Source organism: Falco punctatus, assembly GCF_963210335.1.
Source record: "Falco punctatus genome assembly, chromosome: 7".
Taxonomy (NCBI): Eukaryota; Metazoa; Chordata; class Aves; order Falconiformes; family Falconidae; genus Falco; species Falco punctatus.
Genome location: NC_137587.1, coordinates 29,564,237 through 29,584,785, shown reverse-complemented (window position 1 = coordinate 29,584,785; position 20,549 = coordinate 29,564,237). Strand labels below are relative to the sequence as shown.

Sequence of the window (20,549 nt, the reverse complement as noted above, 5' to 3'; positions counted from 1 at the left end):
TCCAGGCTGAGGTCTAGAGCTCCCCAGCCCAGTCGGTTTCCCAGAGGTTCCACAGGAACCACTTAGTTCATCAAAACTTGCTCTTTGGAAATAATAGATCTTAAACAAAATTAGACTTGCTGTTATCCTTCCTACTGAATCACTTTGTGCTCCTCTCTTCCAAAGTAATCCTCATTACTTAAGATAAAGAGCAGAAAAGAATCTATTCTTGTTCATTCAGCAATGTGGATAAAAAACTTGTTAGCTGTCACATCCAGGAATAACTGCCTGGCCTTACCATGGCTAATAGCATTTGTTCTCCAGTCTGTACTATGAAGTTAGACTCCCATGTCAAAGTAATTCCCATTTCTTTAATGATGAAGAGCTCTATGTCGATCCCTGTCTGGTGCAGGAAGTCAAGAGCAGACCCAGCGTCTTCCTCTTAGAAGTCGTCTTTGACCATCTTTCTGTAACATTTCCAAACATTTTCTGTTCTCTTCTATTTTCAGAGTCTGCTGTTCCATTATTGCATGACAGCATCTTACCATATAAAACCCATATTTCTTTTCCTTAAAAAGCACAGACCTTTTGACACCTGTTTCAATAATAATTGCTGTTCCACCCTGTTTGTGATTTTTCCTATAATAACACTAGTGCCTTGAGTGCCTCTTTTATTATGTCAGTCTGCCTGCGTTATTAGCACACAGCTATTTTCGCTGCTGGGATTTTTGTTCACCTTTTCTGCTCTTGTTTTTGGTTTTAGACTGCATCTGGCTCCCTAGTTAGATGATATACAGTCTTTTCACTGATGGTGTCACATGCCTCACCTCTTTTCTTCACCATTAGTAGCAATTTTTTCTTTCAAATCCCTGAAATACCTTCTTCGGTGGTGTTTTCATATTTAGCTGACACTTTCCCTTTTGCTCTCTGGATCCTGAAACCATTGTGGAATTTATGTTTGCCTCCCCTGGCCTTCCCTTGCGGTGTTCATGCTGTGGCTTGTGCCATGGTGGTTCCACTAACTGGGATGTTTGGGTGAAGCCCTCCTGAAGACTTATCTTGCAGTGAAAGTACCCAAGAGCCACCTTTTCCTGCAGAACCAGTGGTGGAGAGAATGGAGGGTTTTCCCAAGGGTCACTTGGCCTATGCGAGATGCATCTGTTCTTTTTCAGTTGGCATGTCTTGTGCTTGCTGGACTGAAAGATATACTCGGTTCTCAAGGTCTGGTGGACATGAATGTGTTTTGAAATAGCATGAGAAGGAAATGAGTACTTACAACAAACACTCGTGTGGGACAATAAGGTATGGCTTATTTGGTCTTAAATTGTCAGAGTTTTGTAGAGGGCTTCCTCCTGCCAGCCATCCTCCTGCTTTGCTGGAAGAAAAACCTATTGTTAGCAGCAGGGACATTATGAAGGCTTGAGCAATGATGACCTTAATGTTCCAGTTAGAGATAACACACATCTGCATAACTGGGGACAAAGAGCATGTGTGTTTGTGTGTGTTTATCCTTTGGTCAAAAAAATGTGTGTGCAACCTGTAAGGCTGCAAGGAATTACAGCCCTCATAATCCCATCTTCCACTGTAGAAGCTGAGGCTGCAGCAGTCAGTTAAGAAGATGGTTGAAATTCCTGATCACAGATTAGGTAAGTACATGATGGAACAGCACATTGTTTCTCTTCTGCGCTAGGCTCACTGGCTAGTGCTTTCTCCAGGTGATGCTGTTTTCTGTTCAGTATTACAAGCTGCACAGGCTGGATGGACTCAAAAAAGACTTTACTGTTACTTGTGTGATGGGTAAATTTTATTTTCACATCCTTCAGCTCTGAAAATTGAGCTTGCCAGTAATGTACACTAAAAGGAAAAATATTTCAAAAATGAACAAAACCAAAGCAAGGGTCTCTGCCCTGTTCTTGGGAGAGAGTGTATTATAATATGCCATTTTTACATGTAAGACGTATATCTCATCTCTCTTTAGTCAGCTGTCTCTTAGAAGATTTTTATCTTGCACTGGTAAAATATGTATCGGTGTTGTGAGTCTTTCAACAGTTAATTGATCTTAATCTTTACTACTGAGATGAAAAGTTAGGATGACATGTTTTGGTTTCATACAGCTTTCCAAATGATAGATGAACCTCTTTCAGTTTGTGCATGTGCAAGACCTTCTGTAACTCTTTCTCCTACTGTTCTTTTTATTAAAGCTAATACTTTTAACAAGAATGTATTTCATAACTGTTCATGCAGTTTTTCAGCTGATAAAATGGTATCATTAGAGAATGGAGATTGTATGTAGCTTCATGATGGTACAAATTTAACAAAATAGAGGAGCAGGAAGAAGGTTTCTTTTACAAATGTTCTATGTTTTTTAAAATTAGACCTCTCAGAATAATTTGTGCCGTAGCTTACTTGGCAACGCTGGAAATGAATTTACAAAACAGGAAAAACTATTGGTTCATTTAGACCCGTACCTTTCTTCTTCTGTGTCTCATATTAGATCCTTTCAAAGGAGTGGGAGAACCACTGTCACTGCCAGACCAGTTTTGTATTGTTAGTGAAATTGCTTCCTCCTGGCCTCTATTATGTCGCTTCCAAAATTCTCACTCTTGGTCTTTCGTGCACTGTTGTTGAAGTATGAATACAATTTCTTGTTTCTTCCCAAGATCTTGGTTCTGAATCCTATTGGCTTACCATATGCTTCCACAACTATTCTGTTTATTTTAAGAGCTCTTCTCAACCTTATTTAAATATTTCAGAAGAGGACTCAGTGGCATCCTACACCAAGGAGTTTGACAGAGTTACAGTACTTACAGTTCTCTCCAGGTATTTCTTTCTATCTTGCACGTTGCAGTTTTATTTTAACAGCTATGTTCTTATTCTGTCATCAGGCAAAATAAATTAAATACGGGGGGGGGGAGGGAAAGGGGGTGGAAAAGCCTTCATTCTGTTAATTATGCTCTGTATCTGACCTAACCTGACTCATACCAAGGTTAACCATCATGATGTGGGAAGGGAAGAAGCACATCTATTAACAGACAAGTTAAATAGGGGCAAGCTGCTGTTTGCTCTGTTGCAGTTTGGTAAGCCCAAAGATAAAAGGCGGAAGACACTGTTGCTTTTGCAACATCTTCCTGCTGCTGAAAACTGAAAATATTGAAGAAACAACTCACAAAAGATGTGTAGGAGTGGGCTGTGCTAGGAATCGAGGCAGGGCATAAGACGACTGATCTTGTGGAAAAGGAATAAACTGGACTTCTGTCTTCTGAGTACTGTGGCAGTGTTTTACGTATTCCAGCTAGAGCAGAGCATTTGAATGGAAAAAAGCAGTGGAGGATGCTGAGGCAGAAGTAGAAGGGGATGAAAACTAGCATACTGAATGATGAAGTGAAATTCTTTACAAAAATAGTTCTGTTTTAGATGTAGTAACTTTAAATTAAAAGATCTTATAAATTCCTTCCTGATGAGGTAACATGGTAATGGTTGTAGTGTACAGATGGTGCAGTTTATTTACTGACTATATTTTTTACATCAGTTGGCAGTAACATTTTAGTAGTACCTAAATATGCATCTTAGGTGCCTCTCTCTAGGCATCTGTGCTAGAAAATTCAGGCTATGGATGCTATGAACTGCTTCAACTGCCATTTTCTTTAAAACTGTATAGTATGGCTGTAAAAATAAATACCCTCTAGCAAAATCAAGAGGGACTGTGTTATCCAAATTTTGATTACGATTTCGTTGGAAGGGGATGGATTTGAAGCATTCAGTGAAATCAGATCAAAAATAGAAAAAAAATATCAAAATAATACAAACTATTGTAAAACACTTCCTTTTTTATGGAATTAACTCAGATCAGAGATCACAAAATAATAAAAGGACAGCAGTCACGTACAGCTTTCTCAGGTTTGTTTTTAATTACTTTTTGTCAATTCTAGAATTAACAGTCTGCTACCCAGGGGTTATCCTCTGCATTGCTGAATGTTTGTATGTAATCTCATTTCAAAATGTTTCACGCCTGCTATTTCACCACTTCGCAGGACAGATTCAGATCTGTATGGGTAACGTGCAGAGTGAAGTTCAGCTTAAAGCACATCTTGAGAATATGCACTAGATCCTAATTCCACAAACTGATAAATTGTGTGTTAGTTCCTCAGTGAAAGAACTGGCTGCTGTTTACCGATTTGGTGTTCACTTTTGAACACTTTGCTGAATAGGGGCTTGAATCTGAAGTGCAGCAAACAGGCCTGCCATGAGGTTTGGGACTTACCCTTCCTTGGTGTTATCTTTGTCAAAAGAAGTTTTGACTTCGAAAGCAATGCTGGCAAAAATAACAGTAGGCTCCCACTGCAAGGGGAGGTACTGCAGCTGTGGTGGAGTTCCTGCCCTTTGAGGGCTTTGAACTGCGTGGTGAATTCATGTAGGTGCTTGAGGTTTCTTCCAGGTCCTTTCTGATACCCTGTGAAGGACACTTGGAGGATGAGGGACCAAGCGCTGAAACTTCAGAGTAGCGTAAAGCACTGAGTGTCTAGACAGCAGCTGTTTGTTAGGGAGAGCTGTGGCTGCTGGAAATTTTTATCACTTTCGTCACTCTCCAATGTTGCCTGTTTCAGATTTTGATATACTCTTTCTTCTTTGTATAACACCTGCAAGCCTTCCTTTTCCTTGTTGATCCTTACTTTCCTCTTTCACTGGGAAAGCTGGGCATCTTTGGCTTTCCGCTAGCGAAAAATGAACACACAGTTTGTGTATGCAGTCAGTTCACCACTTTAATTAGCAAAAAGAAATCTGAATGCATTCATTTAAATACTTGATTTTCTAAATTCCGAAATTTTGTATGTAGTTATTTTTAACTGTGTTTCCTAGGGAAAGATGTTCCTGCAATCATTATTCACTAACCACCTACTGTTAATAACTTCAGGAGTCTTTGTGTTCATCACACACTTGAGGTAGGCAGAGATCTCAGTTATGAAATCCACAGCTTCAAAAATGCAGACAGGCAGGTTGAAGGGAGAGGATCCAGTTACCAGCCTGGTCGGGCTGCCATGCAAGGCCAGCCCTTACGGCTAGAAGTGAGAGGATCCGCATGGAAGAGACTTCAGAAGGATGCCAGCTGTGGGGCAGGGGCCATCAGCGTGGGGGCACTGGTGGGTACCAGGGTCTAAGCAGGAAATGCCAGTCCAAACAAAGGCACCATTCGTTCACCTGCCTTCAGTGCTCTTCCTCATGACTACTTTCCAGCTCTTCTTCTTGACATCTTTCTCAGGAGAACACCTCCAAATTGTGAGCATGAATGCTGTGCAAGAATGAACTGGCTTTTCAATTTGCCCTCAGGCATTGCTTCTGGACCTCTTTGCGTGGTCTCTGACTTCTGGCCCTCGGCTCTTATCTTCCTTCTGCAACCGGTCCCTGCTTTTCCTTTTCTCTCTGCAGAAGAACAACTGAAAGCACATTGTCCTGGATCCTACTGACACCACCCTGGGTGCGTGTCCCTAAGCCCTCTTACCTCTGCCAAGGCATTATGGAATAGCGCTCTTGTTTTTTTCAAGAATATACCAACAGAAACCAAGCTAGACACCACAGCAGGTGTGGATGGGCTTGAATCATGGTTGTGCTTTGGAAAACCACTGCTGTGGATGCAGTCATGTGTTGTAAGCAGCCCGTGTTTGTGTCATGAAGTCATTAAAGAAACATGGTTGTACCATTAGTGGTCCAAAGGCTGAGAATGCACCTTTCAAGGTAAAACTACTTGCATCAATTTTATCTCAAAGCACAAAGTTTGTTACACGAACAAAACCCGCAGTCAGCAGGAAAAGTGTTTTTTATGGTTGTGTCCTTTTATTCTTGCAGCAAAATTATCATTGTGCTACAATATTACCCAATGGTGGGACCTATCTAAAGTAAAACAAGAAAACAAAATTTAGGAACAGCTCATAAATAAATGCTGAAGTTGGCTGTATGAGTTACACAGTAAATTCAAGTTCTAACAATCTTATGATTTTATGGTATGAAGGAGATGGACAAATTCTGATTTGGTTTGGCTTTATTTCTCAGACGACTTTGCTTTTTGTCTTGCTTTTTAATGTTAGATAGATTATGCTTCTTGAGTTTAACTAAGGGGAAGCTCTTGCCGTGTGGGCTGTCTGGTCTGCGGACCCAGTCCTGCAACACAGCACGTGGTCAGGAGTGAAGCTGTTTGGAAATGGCACTTCCAGCGTAGATGCTTGCAGCAGGAATACTGCTTTTGATGTATCTTCAGACTTGGAAGATTAATATAAATTGGTAAAGCTGCTTTTCTCAGTAGTCTTCTGGTGGCTCTTGGAAAAGGATATGCTGACCTGTCCAGCAGACAGACAGGCACCTGCTTTCCAGTATGTGGGCACCTTTTATACTAATTTAGTCTGCCGCTGCTTCAACTTAAGCTTTACACCCACTACACTGTTGCTTTGTTTACTGTTTCAGCAATTAAATAATAGAGCAGCCATTAGAAGTGTGTTTCCAGCTATTCACAGAAAAGTAGTACATACTTAAACTAATAAAAATCCCTTTTTTATCCTTAACTGGTCAAGTGAATTTCTGTTTTGCTGAGCAGATAGTGAAATCCTTTCTACATCATTTGCATTGTTAATAAATTGCAGGGCTTTATACCATGTCACATAACTATAAATAGATTTGAAATGTATAAAGGTACGGTTAACAGTGAGAAGTAATTTTCTGACATAATAGCCAAAATAAAGTGCCATGAAGCTATTAGTAGTAAATTGATTTTTTTGGTATGTAATTTAGTATAAATACTGACAAGCTGAAAAAAAACCAACCCAAACAACAAATGCATACTCATTAGTCATTCAGTTTAGCAGCGCAGAGGCAGCAGTCGGCCAGGGTGTGCATTTTTATGTCTGCTTCAATTGCACACTTCATTTATCTGGACATGGCATAGGCGGCTTTCTCTGTCACACAGCATCACTGCACGATTAGCAAGTTGTGCCCCAGGGCAGCTGGGACGCTTTGCTGGGGCAGATGTTCTTTTCAGCTTATTCAGTGTCCGTTGTGGGGTTGTTTACTGTTGTCATAGCTACCTACATTTCCATAGCAGCCGAGCTGCTGTGTGAAGCAAGTGAATATAGTTATAAAAGGATCATATTTTGTTCTGTCTCTGTAACTTACCATCTGTCATCTGATTGTTCATGATGGATTCAAAAACCAATTTAATAACAGCGGCCAGACAGTGATTTTTTGCTTATGTTAAAGTGACAATGGGTGAGGATGCAAATAAGTTGGTGCTTCAATGAAATGCTGGTTTCTTCCCATCCCCCCCTTAACTGTAGCAGTTTGGCTTCCAACACTTTCTCAAACGTTGCTGAAATCTTCATCGACAAATCAAAATGACCAAGTGTCATCTTCTGTACTTGCTCCAGGTGTAGGTGTTCCTTACGCTTTCGCACTCTACTGTCAGCTCATCCCTGTGTGTTGCTTCCAAATTGTGATGTTGCACCTGCTTTCACAGATCCTTTGTAATGAAATCTAAATGCTCTCCACAGAATTAAACAGCAAATTCATGAGGCTAACAGCAAAGGTATCATGCATACATGTCTATGGTTTAGTGACATTCATCATTGCACTCTCCTTAATAGTAGCAATGGGACCATGTGCAAGTTTGGGGGTAAATTCAATGTGTGATCAACAAGCCCTCTGAATAATGAACTCTTAAACGTTTTCACTGCAGAGATTTGGTTGAACCTATAGTTTAGCAACGGGGGCAAGAAGATTAGCCCAGTTGTAAATAATGTATTTATTGGTTGATTTTTCCAGATCCTGACATTGATGCTGCCACTGCCATGATGCTTTTGAATACTCCCCCTGAGATACAAGCAGGTTGTGAGTAGATATTTCTATAGCATATAGCAACATAGACATGTAAAGATAATATTCTTTTTTATAAGTATACAGCGTACCAGATAAAAAGAAGGATTTAATGAAGAAATATAACTTCCCTTGTAGACCCTTACACTTCCTTGACCCTTACATGAGTATAATTTTGTGGTTCATATTACATCCTTTGTTACATGAATAATAGTAATCCGTGATCTCTAATGTGAAAGAGGGGTTATTGTTATTCATGACATAAACATAAATGAGTAATTTCTATTATCCATACTGATAGAAAGACCTGGGGCAACAGCCAGGAGAAAGGCAGGGAGAGCAAGAGAACGAAGGGTACATGGCATATGGTTTTGTTTTCATTTTGTTTTGATTTTACTCCCATTGTATGAGTTACCACAGCCATCTGGATACTTTTCATTCACTTGGGCACTGTTTCAGCTCCTTCCTTGCACACAGCCTGCCTGCTTTGCTTTTTTGCTCTGTCTGATACAAGGCAGTGGGCAGGCCCCAGGGAGCAAGGAAAGGTCTCATTTCCTGCCAGTACTGTCCTCCTTGTGCTGTGACCAGACCTGACGGTGTGATGCTGTGTATTAACAGACCACTGAAGGGGCTCTGGCCCCTACTGTACTAAGTTGTGCAAACAGTGCAGGAATCGTCCTGCCCCACAGAGCTTGCAGTCAAGATATTAGAGGAATCCGTAGAGGAATACAGCTGCACAAAAGCAGGGAGTACAAGAAAACAAACATATCCCTGGTCAGCAAGCACGGTAGTAATGCCAAGTGACAGGCAGCTCTGAAAAATGAAAGCAGAAGTTAAAATAGAAGCCATTATGCAGCCTGTCTAGCATCACTGCTATTGTTCTAGCTTGGGCAACCAAATCCAAATTCCAAGGGAAGTCTTGATTTGCACTTCGATACTCTGCCTGGGGAAGAGACTCAGTTAACATCAAAGCATTTCCTGTGCAGCCGAGGAAAGCTATTGTCAGCCTGCTTTGTGACCCTGCCAGAGAAATACCTCTTGAGAAGCTCCTCTTGGGGAGGAGCGTGATGTACCGAGACACTGTCCGTTCTGGAAAGAGGGAAGGGTGGTCCTTGTCCTCCTAAACAGCCCTCATGGACTGTGCGCAGTAAAAGGGTGAGCAATCCCTGTTATGTGTAAGTAGGAAAAGGGAAAGATTTTATTGAGGAGAGGAGGTGTTGTTGGGCTTACTGGGAAGAATAAAATGGGAGATTTTCAAAGGTTCAGAAATGTGAAGAAGTCAGATTTGTGGGGCAGAGAAAAGAGGAAAAAAAAGTTGGGGTAGAATGGGAATGAAGGGGTAAAAGGCTATGTGAGAGAGAGGAGACATAAAGCAGTATGTGCACAAAAGAGGACAGGGAAAACAGAACTAATCTGAACTCCTGGAGGAACGGGAGAGCAGGAGAAGACTACAGACAAGAAAGGGAAAAGATCCATAGTAAGCTGCATATACTAAACATACTGTAGAATTTCATCGCATGTGTGTGTTTGTCAGCATTGCAGGTGTTTGCACGGAAGTGGAGTTGGGCGCTATCATTTCATAGAGATCATAGCTGTATTAGTTTGTAGAGGTCGCTCTGAGGAAGAAAATTCTAGCTTTCTATGTGTTTGGCATATCTCTGCCCTCATGTCACTTTCCCAATGGGCTGTTGCATCAGGAGGTCATAAGTGAGAAGGAGATGAAAGCAGAAAGATGGCTCCTCGCTCACATGGCTCCCTCCTTGATGTCTGTAAGTAACGAGGCTTTCCAATGTGCCTTTAAACTGAAATGCAGGGTCTGCTCAGAAGTTCATGAATCCTTCCAAACATTGGGTAGAATTGGCTGGTGCCAGGAGGAAAGGGCAGAAGTTTTTATTGTAACTTCAGAGGTCCTCTAAATTACAAAGGAGAAATATTTTTGTGTGTGTAAATGGATACCTGAGGAAGTAAATCAGCCTGTCCTCTTAATTGCAGTTGGGTCTCACTTACATACTGCATTAACAAAGTCTTAGACAACTTAGAGCAAATTAATTACTGCTGCACATTAAGAAACACTTGCATGAAAATTCACATTTTAAATTAGTTCTCAAATAAAAGGCAATTGGGCTGCAAAAATCTCATTGCAATGCTGAGCATCATCTGGAATCTTACAGTTTGTTCTCTGCTCTGTCAGTGACTGTCGTGGACTGCGAATGATCAGGGCAGTGAGCATGCTGGTACTGTTTGACCCCTTGAAGATTTAGAGTTCTGTTTGTCATATCAGACTGTGATGTCATACATGTGCTCAAGCTATCAGGACTGCAAAATTCCTCATCTTCTGAAGACAAGATTTGAAGAGGGAGGGACATAGTATACAGTTTGGCCACAGGTGTTAATGCGTGTTAAAGGGTGAAAACATCCTTTTGATCTGAGAGTCTGACTCCCAATGTGCCAGTTACTTCCACAACAAAGATGGTCCGATGGAGGCAGAACCCAGGTGTCATTTCACGGTATAACAACTTGACAAATCAGAAAGTTTAAAACCCCGGTCCATTAAGGCCTTTGCCTGTCCTACAAACATTTAACCATCATTGTGAAACATGGGTACCTACAAAGTAGATTCATATGACGGTCTGGATTCATGTTTGTGTGGATGGTTACATGTGTTGGCTTTTGACTTTGAAGGCATTGTCTTGGAATAAAAGCTACCTTTCAAGCAGGATAAAAATCCATGCTTGTTTAGGCAATGTGGGTGCTAAAAGCATCTTTAAAATGAAGTTAGCTACAGCCATCATTCAAAGTCATATTAAAATTTATTCTTTCAATATAGTCTTTCAGAAAGGAATCCCATCTCAGTGGTGTTAGAAAAATCCAGAGTAAGCTATTCCTCCTTTGTAACAGATTAATTAATTGGCTTTACAGTTTTAAATGACCCTTTAAAATTCCATACACGAGTGAAACACTGCTAACAACCACACGTGAATTCTAAAACCAGCTTTTGCTTTTATGTGAAATCTTAAAATGGTGTCTGAGCTGGCAGAAACATTGCTTACTATTTACCCTAATCACACCATGATTTAATTTTCATGACACACAAAAAAAAAAAAAAAAAAAAAAAAGTAAAACTCTGTTATTAGGTTTATTTTGTGTTTGTGGGGTTTTTACTTCATAAGCATACAAAATTGATTGTTCACAGTGTCACTAAAGGTTGGAAATAATGCAATTATAGTTGCGGTTTTGACATACAAAATCAATTTCTAAAATATTAACACTTTGTAGTATTTTCACAGACCAGATATTTCTAGATTGTAACTAAAGGCAGAATTTCAAAGTAGCCAGCTTGGTGTGAGACTACTGAAACATACAATCTACCTGGCACCAAGAATAAAGCATGAAAGATACTGTGATATGCCAAGAAAGGGCATGTAGGAATATAGTTCCAATACTTTATTTGCTTCAGTTTATGAAAGTCCTTGTATTTCATCAATTTTTGTATGATTTGATTATGTTTAAAAAGAAACAGCAACTGAAACCCCTGCTTTCTTCAGTAGCAGCTATCACAAGTTACAAATACTTTGGATTTTATTAGTAGCCAGTACATGAATATTAATTCCAAAATACATTACTTGAAAACTGTATTTTGACCTGCAGGGTTCAAAAGGTACTTGCTGGGCCATCTTGGGCAAGTTGCATCAAATTTCTGGGCCTGTTTTCCCTGATGGGAATCTTAATTCACAGAGAGGACAAAGGAAAAGGAGACGGTGAACAAATGGTAAAGCTCCATTTACAAGTCATTCCTATTATCTCAGTGAAGCCCATGGGTTAGTTTCGTACAATCATTAAGATTTTCAGTACTTCAGTTCTTTCCAATGTCTTGGAAGTAATTGTTACTAGCTGTCACTCCAGTGTCCTGGGCATGTCATTTAGCCTTGCCAAACCATTGTGTTTTGCCGTGAATAAAATGGGGGTTGGTTTTGGTGGGTTTGCAGTGTCTTTGGACTTTCTGACATTCAAGTCACTGTAAGCATTTTCAGTAGCAATACCGTCTTAACTGGAGAGGTCATTCCGAACTCGGAACCATTTGCTCTTCAGGAAGGCCAGTAAGAAGCGAGTGTGCGTAGTGCGTTGCTGTTACTGCCAGTGAAACAGTGCTGTGGTCAGAGAGATTACACTGGAAATCTTGACCTAACTCAAGAAGCTCTTCACTCAGTGGTATTGTACGTAGCTGCCAATTCATGAGTAGTCCTTTGCCCGTTGCTATATAGTATGGGAATTGCACACAGATAAATGTAAGAACATTGCTCAAGCTGAAGCATAATACTGCAAACAGCTATAAATAGTGCTTGCAGAAGGGGTTTGGGTAGAAACCAGGAAACCGAGAATCCTCTCAGCTCTGAACATCCATCTTCTGTTTTCAGTACTGCTCACCACTACTTACCCGGGTTAGATGGAAAGTGGTGGCCTTCAGGAGACTTGGAAACACTGGTTTTGTGGGTGGGTCTTTGCAGGAGACAGAAGCGCTGTGATAAAGATGTTTGTGAAGATATGAGCATGGAGGTTTGCTGGGTGCTTCTTAAAAAGCAGGCTTTCCAAGGGTGCCATCAGTGTGTCTCTGGTTTGGAAATTTTATTAAACTTTGTCTCAAAGCATATAAAACTCAGAATAGATACATATATTTTAAATTTGGTGGGAGAGGTAAATTCCCTAAAGAGACTTACTAATACTGTACTTCTATACTTCTAAAATTGTAGCCCGATCAAGTTTTCTTTTTAAGCTAATGCAAGTGGATTCCATTCCACATGGAAGATATTTACAGAATCAAGACAAAAGATTTGTATAACATTGCCTTAATAACAGACAAAAATTCTCCAAATAGGATCAAATAGAACATGCTGTTTTCTTGGGATGTTTTTATTGTAGTTGAAACTTTAAAACTGTAATGTTCTTGTGGACAAGTTACTGTAACTTATTAGACAGCTTCAGCCTAACTTTTTATATCAGAAAATTATAATCATTGACAGTAAAATGTTTTGTATTTTGATTTAGCAGCATGGCTTAGTTTGTTGTTGGGCAGTTCCAGCATCACCAAAATGAAGAATTTCTAGCTGTGTTTTCCTATTTCGACAAAAAATATCTCGGAAGATTGAATTATTTTTATTAAAAGTCCTTAGACAAGGTGTGAGTGCGATAGGATTATCAGGATACAGTTCTCTCCCTCCACCTCAGATTTTTGTTAGGACTCAACAGCTTGTTGGATGCAGCTTTGATTTGCAGTTTCCTAGGACTACAGACTATGGAACTTAAAAGCTGTAAAATTGTCCTTGAGCAATAAAACAGAAGAAGTTAGGCAGATGGCATCAAATTTATGCCTGGGATAAGAGAGCTGAAGTGAATACAGTTACAGATTTGGCAGATAACATTTGCTTTTGGCAACTTCTGATGTCCCATCAATTATACATTATTTTCCTGTTTTCAGTTCTTGTGGCCTGAGATGAAGTGTTCTGCTAAACACCATCCTGGAAGAGGGATTGGCAGAAAAAAGCTGAATCTGACAGATATTAGCAGAAATTCAGTACCTCTTGTCTATATTGATTTCTTCTGTGCTACAAGGGACAGGTCGAGGAAGAGAACCCTGGGATAAATGCATGTGCCACATAATGATGCAAGAGGCAGAGAACCAGTCTGTCCCTACAGGATACCTTCATACTGTAATTTTTTCAAAGTTCATTTTGAATAAATACTATTCAGTCTTCTGTACTAGTCTAAATATTGGGGACCTTGAGCTAGACAGCTTAATGAAGCGTATGCTTGTTTCCCAGATGACATAAAGGACATGTATGTTTGTTACCCCTTTCTTTTTAATTTCCTTGACTTACAACAAATTAATCTCAGCACTGATAATTCCATTTAACTTCTATATGCCAACATTAAACCACGAAGTTGGTTTCCTTGTTTAGTGAACTGTTGGGGTGTCAGTGTGTCTGACTACCCATTAAGTATTTCTTCCTTTTCCATGTCAGCTTTGCCAAACTGTGTGTTAGGCAAATCCTTAGGGAAGGATCCAGTCTAATACGGGTTTAATTGTTGTGAAAGTCTTGGAAGAGGTTGTTAGCTCAGCTGGATGTGGGAGATTTGCTTCACATGCACACACACTTGCAAGTGAGAGATTCTGGATGCAATCTGTCGAGTGAAGTGATGAAAGAAGTCCATAGTTTGGGATATTATACTCGGCTGATGTGCACACAAGACAATGCTCTGAATTAAAACAGCTGTGCACTGGCAGTGGAGTGATCATGTAGCCTTCGACTTAATTTTCCACCTCCAGAGGCTGAGTATGAGCTACAAAACAACTGGACTTTCGAGGACTTCTGCTGGATCTTTTTAAGACTATCTCAATGTAGTGTTTTGATGGATTCAGATTATGGTATGTTCTACATGGCATTCACTTCATTGTCTGTTAAACTGTAATGTGAAAGTGGCTACAAGAGACAGGTTATTTTCCCCCTTGGAGAATTTGAGAGGTGCAGTTTTGATATTTTATATTGGATGCATCACTTCTCTCCACAGCTAGCTGGTGGAGACTTGACATGCCAGCAGATCCTACTCAGGTTGTGGTATTCTACCAGAGCAGCATAACAGGCAAAAATCATTTGCTTGTTCCTGCAGCAGATTAGGAGCAGATTGTCTGTCCGCTGTTTAACTGTACTCCGGTAGAAGTATTGCCTAGGTTTAAGCTTCCCGCAAGCAGAATACAGCGATGAAACCTGAAAGGTGAATGATGATTTTTGTTGTTTCAGACTCTTTGTGTTTCACTAGGAACATTTTGTGGAAGAGGAGACCTGTATCAAAGAGATGCACAGATCTTTTTGCATTGTTTTCTTGAGCAGAGTCTCTCAGACATAAACATCGCTTGGCACTTGCACAGGAAAGGTGTAAATTACATTTCACACTTCTGCCTAGGAATTGGGAACCATGTGACCTGCGTCTACCATTGGTTAAAGAAGTATTACAAAAGAGGAGTCTGAACTGTAAGGTGTTAGTCGAGACTGGCACTGATTGATGATATGGCTTATAGTAAATTATCTTACCTCCACACCTTGAATCTTCAATCTAAAATATAAATACCTCACCTCAAAGTATGGTTTTGAAACATAATTAAAGCTTGTAAGGCGTAAAAGTATCTGTGGAATAAAAGCACCATGTATTTTCCGGTAAATAATTCACAACCCTTCAAAAATACCAACATGTGCAAGTAATACCTTGGATAATAAATAGCCATCTTCATACAGCCTGCAGAAAGGCAGGGAAAGTGTCTGGGTACCAGGGACAATGTGTTAGCAGTTTATATACATAGATTATTATTTTTTAAAAAATAATTACTGTCATTTTGGGAAGGATGGGTATTGATGCTTTAAATGCTCTGGAGATGCATGAGCAATAGAGGTCGGTCTTACAGTGGCACACTAGTTAAGTGAATAACTAGAAATTAATATATTCTACCATTGAATAATTAATTTGATCCTGCTTTTTATTTTAGGTTTAGAATGCTACAGAAGCTAATTTACCAGCAAGTTGGGGGGCGGGGCGTGTTTCATTGTGGTTCCAGATGTTCACTGAAAGGAAAGAATCATCCAGTGTCCTCCTTCAGTTGATCTCTTGAATACAACCTTTCTGGGTTTCTGTCTGCATAACTTAACTAGAGATGCCATGGTAATGCTGCATCATAATTCAGAGAGTTTGGGGAAACAAAAATAAAGATCAGCAGCAATAACAGTGCTGTTGCAAGCTGAAATAGTTATTGAATTCTGGGTGGTGATTTCAATATACAGAGTTGTGATGAACTTCAGAGAAAAGTAAGAATCACAAGAATCATAGTTAAGGCAGCTTCTGGCATGAATATTCCTATTGAAGCCTTGAAATGACTGGTGGCATGCTGAACAGACCAAACATAATGGAAGCAAATTTCATAGGCAGGAGTGGGTACCAAGTTCTCTCTTAGAGGGTATTTTCAGAAGGCAGCAAACTTCCACTTTTTCTGTTGTTTTTGTTTTCTAAACAGTTACTAATTCCTGAAGGGAAGAGCAGGGGCAGGGAGAGAGGGGTGGAATGCGAAGCTTTTGAAGACGGTGTTCCCTGAGTAGCACACCATGACTTATGAACCTGCAGAGTCAAGGAAGATGAAGGGTGGGTTCAAGTGGGAATGTCAATGTATAAAAAGTCTAAGCTATGAGACTTGGCAGTGTATTTTATATATAGGAGTGCAGGATAAAAGGAAACTTGGAGAAGGTAAAGGAGGAAAGACGTGAGACAGTATTTTTAGAAGAGTTACAGGGAAGCGAACAGGATTTTTCAAAGCAGCAATGGGAGTTGTCAATAAGGCAGAAAGAGAGGAGAGGAGAAAGGGTAAGATGAGCATCAGCTAACTCTGCCAACAGACCAGGATAATTAGGTAACCATGGAAAGAAGAGTTTGGATGTCAAGGAGCCTGTTGCTCTCTTTTTGCAGTAGAACTTTCATTGTGTTTGCTTTGAAGTTTTACATGTATATATTTAGGCAACATCCATAGCTAACTGACATGTGGCTCTGTGTGTATGCATAAATATTTCCATATAAAATGCTAGGGTTTCTATCAGACTAAAGTGAAAATTCCTGGATTTTCCTTGGTCAAAACTCTTGGTTCATTTCGTTTAACAGGACTTTGTAAATGTAAAGGTACTGTACTGTGCAGTGCAGTACAAAATCTGTCCCTCTCGTAAGCCTGTTGGAAAAAACACGTCTATTGGAAATCAAGGATTTTTATCAATATTTTATTATTTAGCAGGCTTAGCTGTTGCTTCAAATTTTCCTGTGTTCTGTGCATTTTAGATTAACAATATCCTTGAGCAGACTGTTTTTCTTTTCAAGACACTGATATTTTGGCCATCTTAAGGTCATGCTCTTGAGACAAATACAGTAAGAAGTTCAGATCTTGGAGTTTATAGCAAGATAACATTCCTCTGCAGTATCCACAAACCCAAACATTGGAGCACTGAAAGCCTGATAATGTCCCCTGAGTGAAGCAGATTTGATTGATTTCTCATAAGCTGGCACTGGAGGAAAAAGTGCACAAAGTAGGGAAGTATAAATAGCAATACGCAATTTTTAAATTATTTTGGTCATTGAAAGCTGACCCTAGTTGTTATAGAGTAGGTTCTGTAATTTTAGCCGTTTGAGGCTGTACTTAAGCACCTAAATATAAATGACCTATTCTTCAGAGGGGCTCAAAAGCAAGGGTGGGTATAAAGCAGTGGCAGGATTTGATTCAGGGGGGATGTGCTCTCACTGGCAGGAGAAAGAAGATTATTTCCCCAGAACTAATCTGCGTGGTCCGGAGTGAAGCAAGGTGAGTATCAGGATAACAGGGAGGGAGGTGTGGATCTGGCTTGGTTTTGATAGGAAGTTGAAATGTACCTCAGCATCTTAGTAATAATGTACTTTGGAGCCTATATTTCTCTGCCTCAGAATACACTAGTATTTTTAGGTGTGAGCATTTGAAGTTGGGCATGTGAAGTGTATGCATTGATTCTTAGGCTGAATGTTTTTTCTAGGCTCCCCATAATTTGTTTAAAAAATGAAAGTCGGTAGGTGTTCATAAGGTGATACGGTTTACATATATCTTATACGTATTTACATAACATCTGTACGTTTAAGAATAATACATCCAGAGTAATGATCATCATTCTCCTTGTGGACATTCCCCATCAGGGGAAGTTATGGTATGAATGATGACTTAAAATCAAGAAAAAGTGAATGAACTGGCTAGCTGCGGACATTAAAGCAGCAAGGTCCACTTGAGGCTGTTGGAGGTAACTGTTCCAACCTGAAGGGACATAAAACCTGTGCAAACAAATGGCATTACACAGAAGTCACTGGTAAGTGCCTAGGATAAGAGCTGTGGTCAGCAGTCCTGCATCCCACAGTGGAGGAGGAAAATACCGAGGATCTGCTAAGGACAGATACTTCCTTTGGTGGCGCCTTGGAAGTGCTGCTTCTGCTATTCCTTCAGCTGGGGGGTGGCTGCCATAGGCTGAGCAGTGCACAGAAACATGCCTAGAGAAAAAAGAAGTACTTGGTTGTAGGTTGAAATCTTGTTGGCCAGAGCTGTAGTTCTTGATACACAGCAAATTTAAAAGGCCCCAGTGAAATCTCCCATCTGCAGTGGCTGGTGCTGACGCAGTTGGGTGTCAGTGGCATCCATGCGCCACGTTGGTTGGGGGGGAGGGGGCTTGGCCATGACCCAGCTGTGTGCTTGAGCACATGACTGTTGTTAGGCTGGGTGACAGAGGCCATTGATGGCAAGAGAGAGGGGCTAATTAGTGGTATGGAGCTAATGCCTTTTTAGCCTCGCCTCTTTCCCGTCCTGGTAAACCCACATTTGTAGTTAATATTTTATTTTGCAGGAGACAGAGGCCAAGAGATTGCTGCTCAGAAAGTAAGCTGGGATGATAAAAAGCTATGACCTATGTTCTTCCAGTGAAGTGCTTATATTCTGTTTATCTGTAAAGGGTCATTTTTTTCTTACTGTAGATGAAACTTACATCTATGCTTATAGCTGGTTTTGACTCTAATAAGCACATGCATTTCTAGCAGAACATCAATGACAAAACAAAAGCCATGTGGTTGTTCAAGGAATGATCTGCAGTAACTGGGTCAGGCAGTGGCTTCTACAGGCCATGTTGTCATTGGTTGCTGTGAAATTTTTTGTCATGAAAATAGCATTGGAAATAGCATGGCATTCACAAGGGTTGAGGCTGAGATGTTAAAGGTAAGCAGTGTACTACGTAAGCTTCTCTAATATTTTCTCAGTTAATTGAAAAGCTTATGTTCCACATTTTGCTCCTACATTTTTCTAACTTTCAAAGCCAAAAATGTTCTGGTTTTGGGTTTGTTTTTTTTTAGTTCCTCCGGGAGTGATACAAAATGGAGCTCGAGTTCTGAGTAGAGGGATATTTCCTGGAGCCAGGCCATTGCCAATCAGCCCTATAGGAAGCATGGCTGTTGCAGTAAGGTAAGAGTGGCTCATTGCGGGATCTTTTATGAAATAGATCAGTGTTTTGCAGAGAATGTAAAAGTGTATGGAAGCTCGAGTCAACAGATACTTTGCTGCTTGCTAATACTTCTGAAGTATTCTGAAATAAAACTGCTACCTAAAATTCTTGGGTTATCATTCGTTGCAAGATAGTCATGGTATAGCTGTCTGTTGCGCACTGGTTTGTAAAAAGCAGGGGTTTTATTTTCACTAGCAAACTGGAGACACTGTATGGTGAGAACCTCCTACAGGGACCTGTTTTTCTAAGTGCAAGTGCTTTTTTCTCTCCCTCCCTCTTCATAAAGACCTTTTCCAGGATAAAATACTAGTGAGAAGATTGTCAATAAGATTAAAGCAAATTCTGAAAGATAGCTAAAAATATAGTTGTCATTTTGTTATTAACCTGGGTCTTTGTGAGGCAGTTTCTTTCACTACAGTTTCTATTTCAAGGTTCAACCAAAACATTCAAGGGTAAAATGTTATTTGAAGATACTCAACTTTTTCAGAAGGCAGGGCAGTAAGAGACATCTAGTGATGGCAATAAGAACTGTGGTTCAATGGTTTGCTCTATTTAAGGCAGTGATGGTTTTTTGGTGGAAGAATAGTTTGCCTTAGTTGTAGCTCTTTCCAGTCAGTCGCAACAGAGATTAATTTGGTCGAATGTGCTGCCAGTGCCCTTCTCTTTCAGAACTCTCAGTATCTGCAAAAGTTTCAGCTCAGGCAGTTGGGCATTCTGGGTGGGGTGTAGTAATTAGTGCTGACCGAGCTTTGCTGGGCTGTTCTAATCACACCCTCTGGGCTGTAAGGCAGTGAAATAAAGTCTCTTTATAGCTACTTATTCTGTTATTATTTACTTGGTTATTTTTTTCCCATTTGCTTTTTGGTTTTTTATCCCTTTTCAAAATCAGTGCCTAGCCCTTCGGATACAGTATTTCCATCCAATAGAGAGAACCTATGACATTTCATATACTCTCGATGCTTAAAATGCATAGGGGGAAAGACACTAATTGGAATAAAATTAGTATTTTTTTGATGGGCAGCTGTTTCAGCTGTTTTTCACATTTGCTCTGCTGAAGGGATGAAACCCTGAGGGTCATCCTCCAGAAGTCTGCAGAGTTCCTCTCCATCTTACTTTGCCACAGCCTGGCCTTGCTAGCAGTGGAGGTCAGCCATCCTCAGTAGCTTTGCCGCTGGCTTTAGCCATGACTTGTATTCTGCTCCAGTGGGGATTGCAGAGCTGTGGGACTACTGGTTCATTAATTATATATAATTTTTATGAGGTATCCAAGCTATATGGATGACTGAATATTCTCTCTTGAGTTTATCTGCATCTCCTGGCTTAGACCCTGTTTCATAATCTCAAGGAGGAGATAGAACTGTTTTTCCTTCCAGGCCACTTGAAAACTTCCTTCTGTGTAGGCATCCTCAAATTACTGTGCTGTAAGGCTGTATATAGCTAAATTTTATGCGTTTTTGGAGGACTACTTCTCATGTTTTTCCCCAGCAGGTAGAACAGGATCTTTACTAGCAACCTGCTAATGTAGATTTGGGAAATTAGGGGATTTTACACCTCCCTTGCTTATGTTCTTTTTTGCTCTGTCTGAAAGAAAAGCATTTATAATTAGTTAATGCAGACATTTCTAATTCTTTT

The 20,549-nt window shown here is 40.2% G+C and overlaps 1 protein-coding gene across 8 annotated transcripts in view; it reads left to right on the top strand.

Moving 5' to 3' along the window:
* The window catches only part of FOXN3 (forkhead box N3), a 210,053-nt gene that overhangs the window by 173,727 nt on the left and 15,777 nt on the right, over window positions 1–20,549 (top strand). For 5 of the 8 annotated variants that reach the window (XM_080395118.1, XM_080395113.1, XM_080395114.1 and 2 more), the window contains 2 exons: window positions 7,783–7,848; window positions 18,769–18,877. In XM_080395118.1, the coding sequence (XP_080251244.1) occupies window positions 7,783–7,848; window positions 18,769–18,877 (175 nt within the window). The remainder of the gene's footprint in view (window positions 1–7,782; window positions 7,849–18,768; window positions 18,878–20,549) is intronic. The other 3 variants (XM_080395119.1, XM_080395117.1, XM_080395120.1) reach the window with 2 other exon arrangements.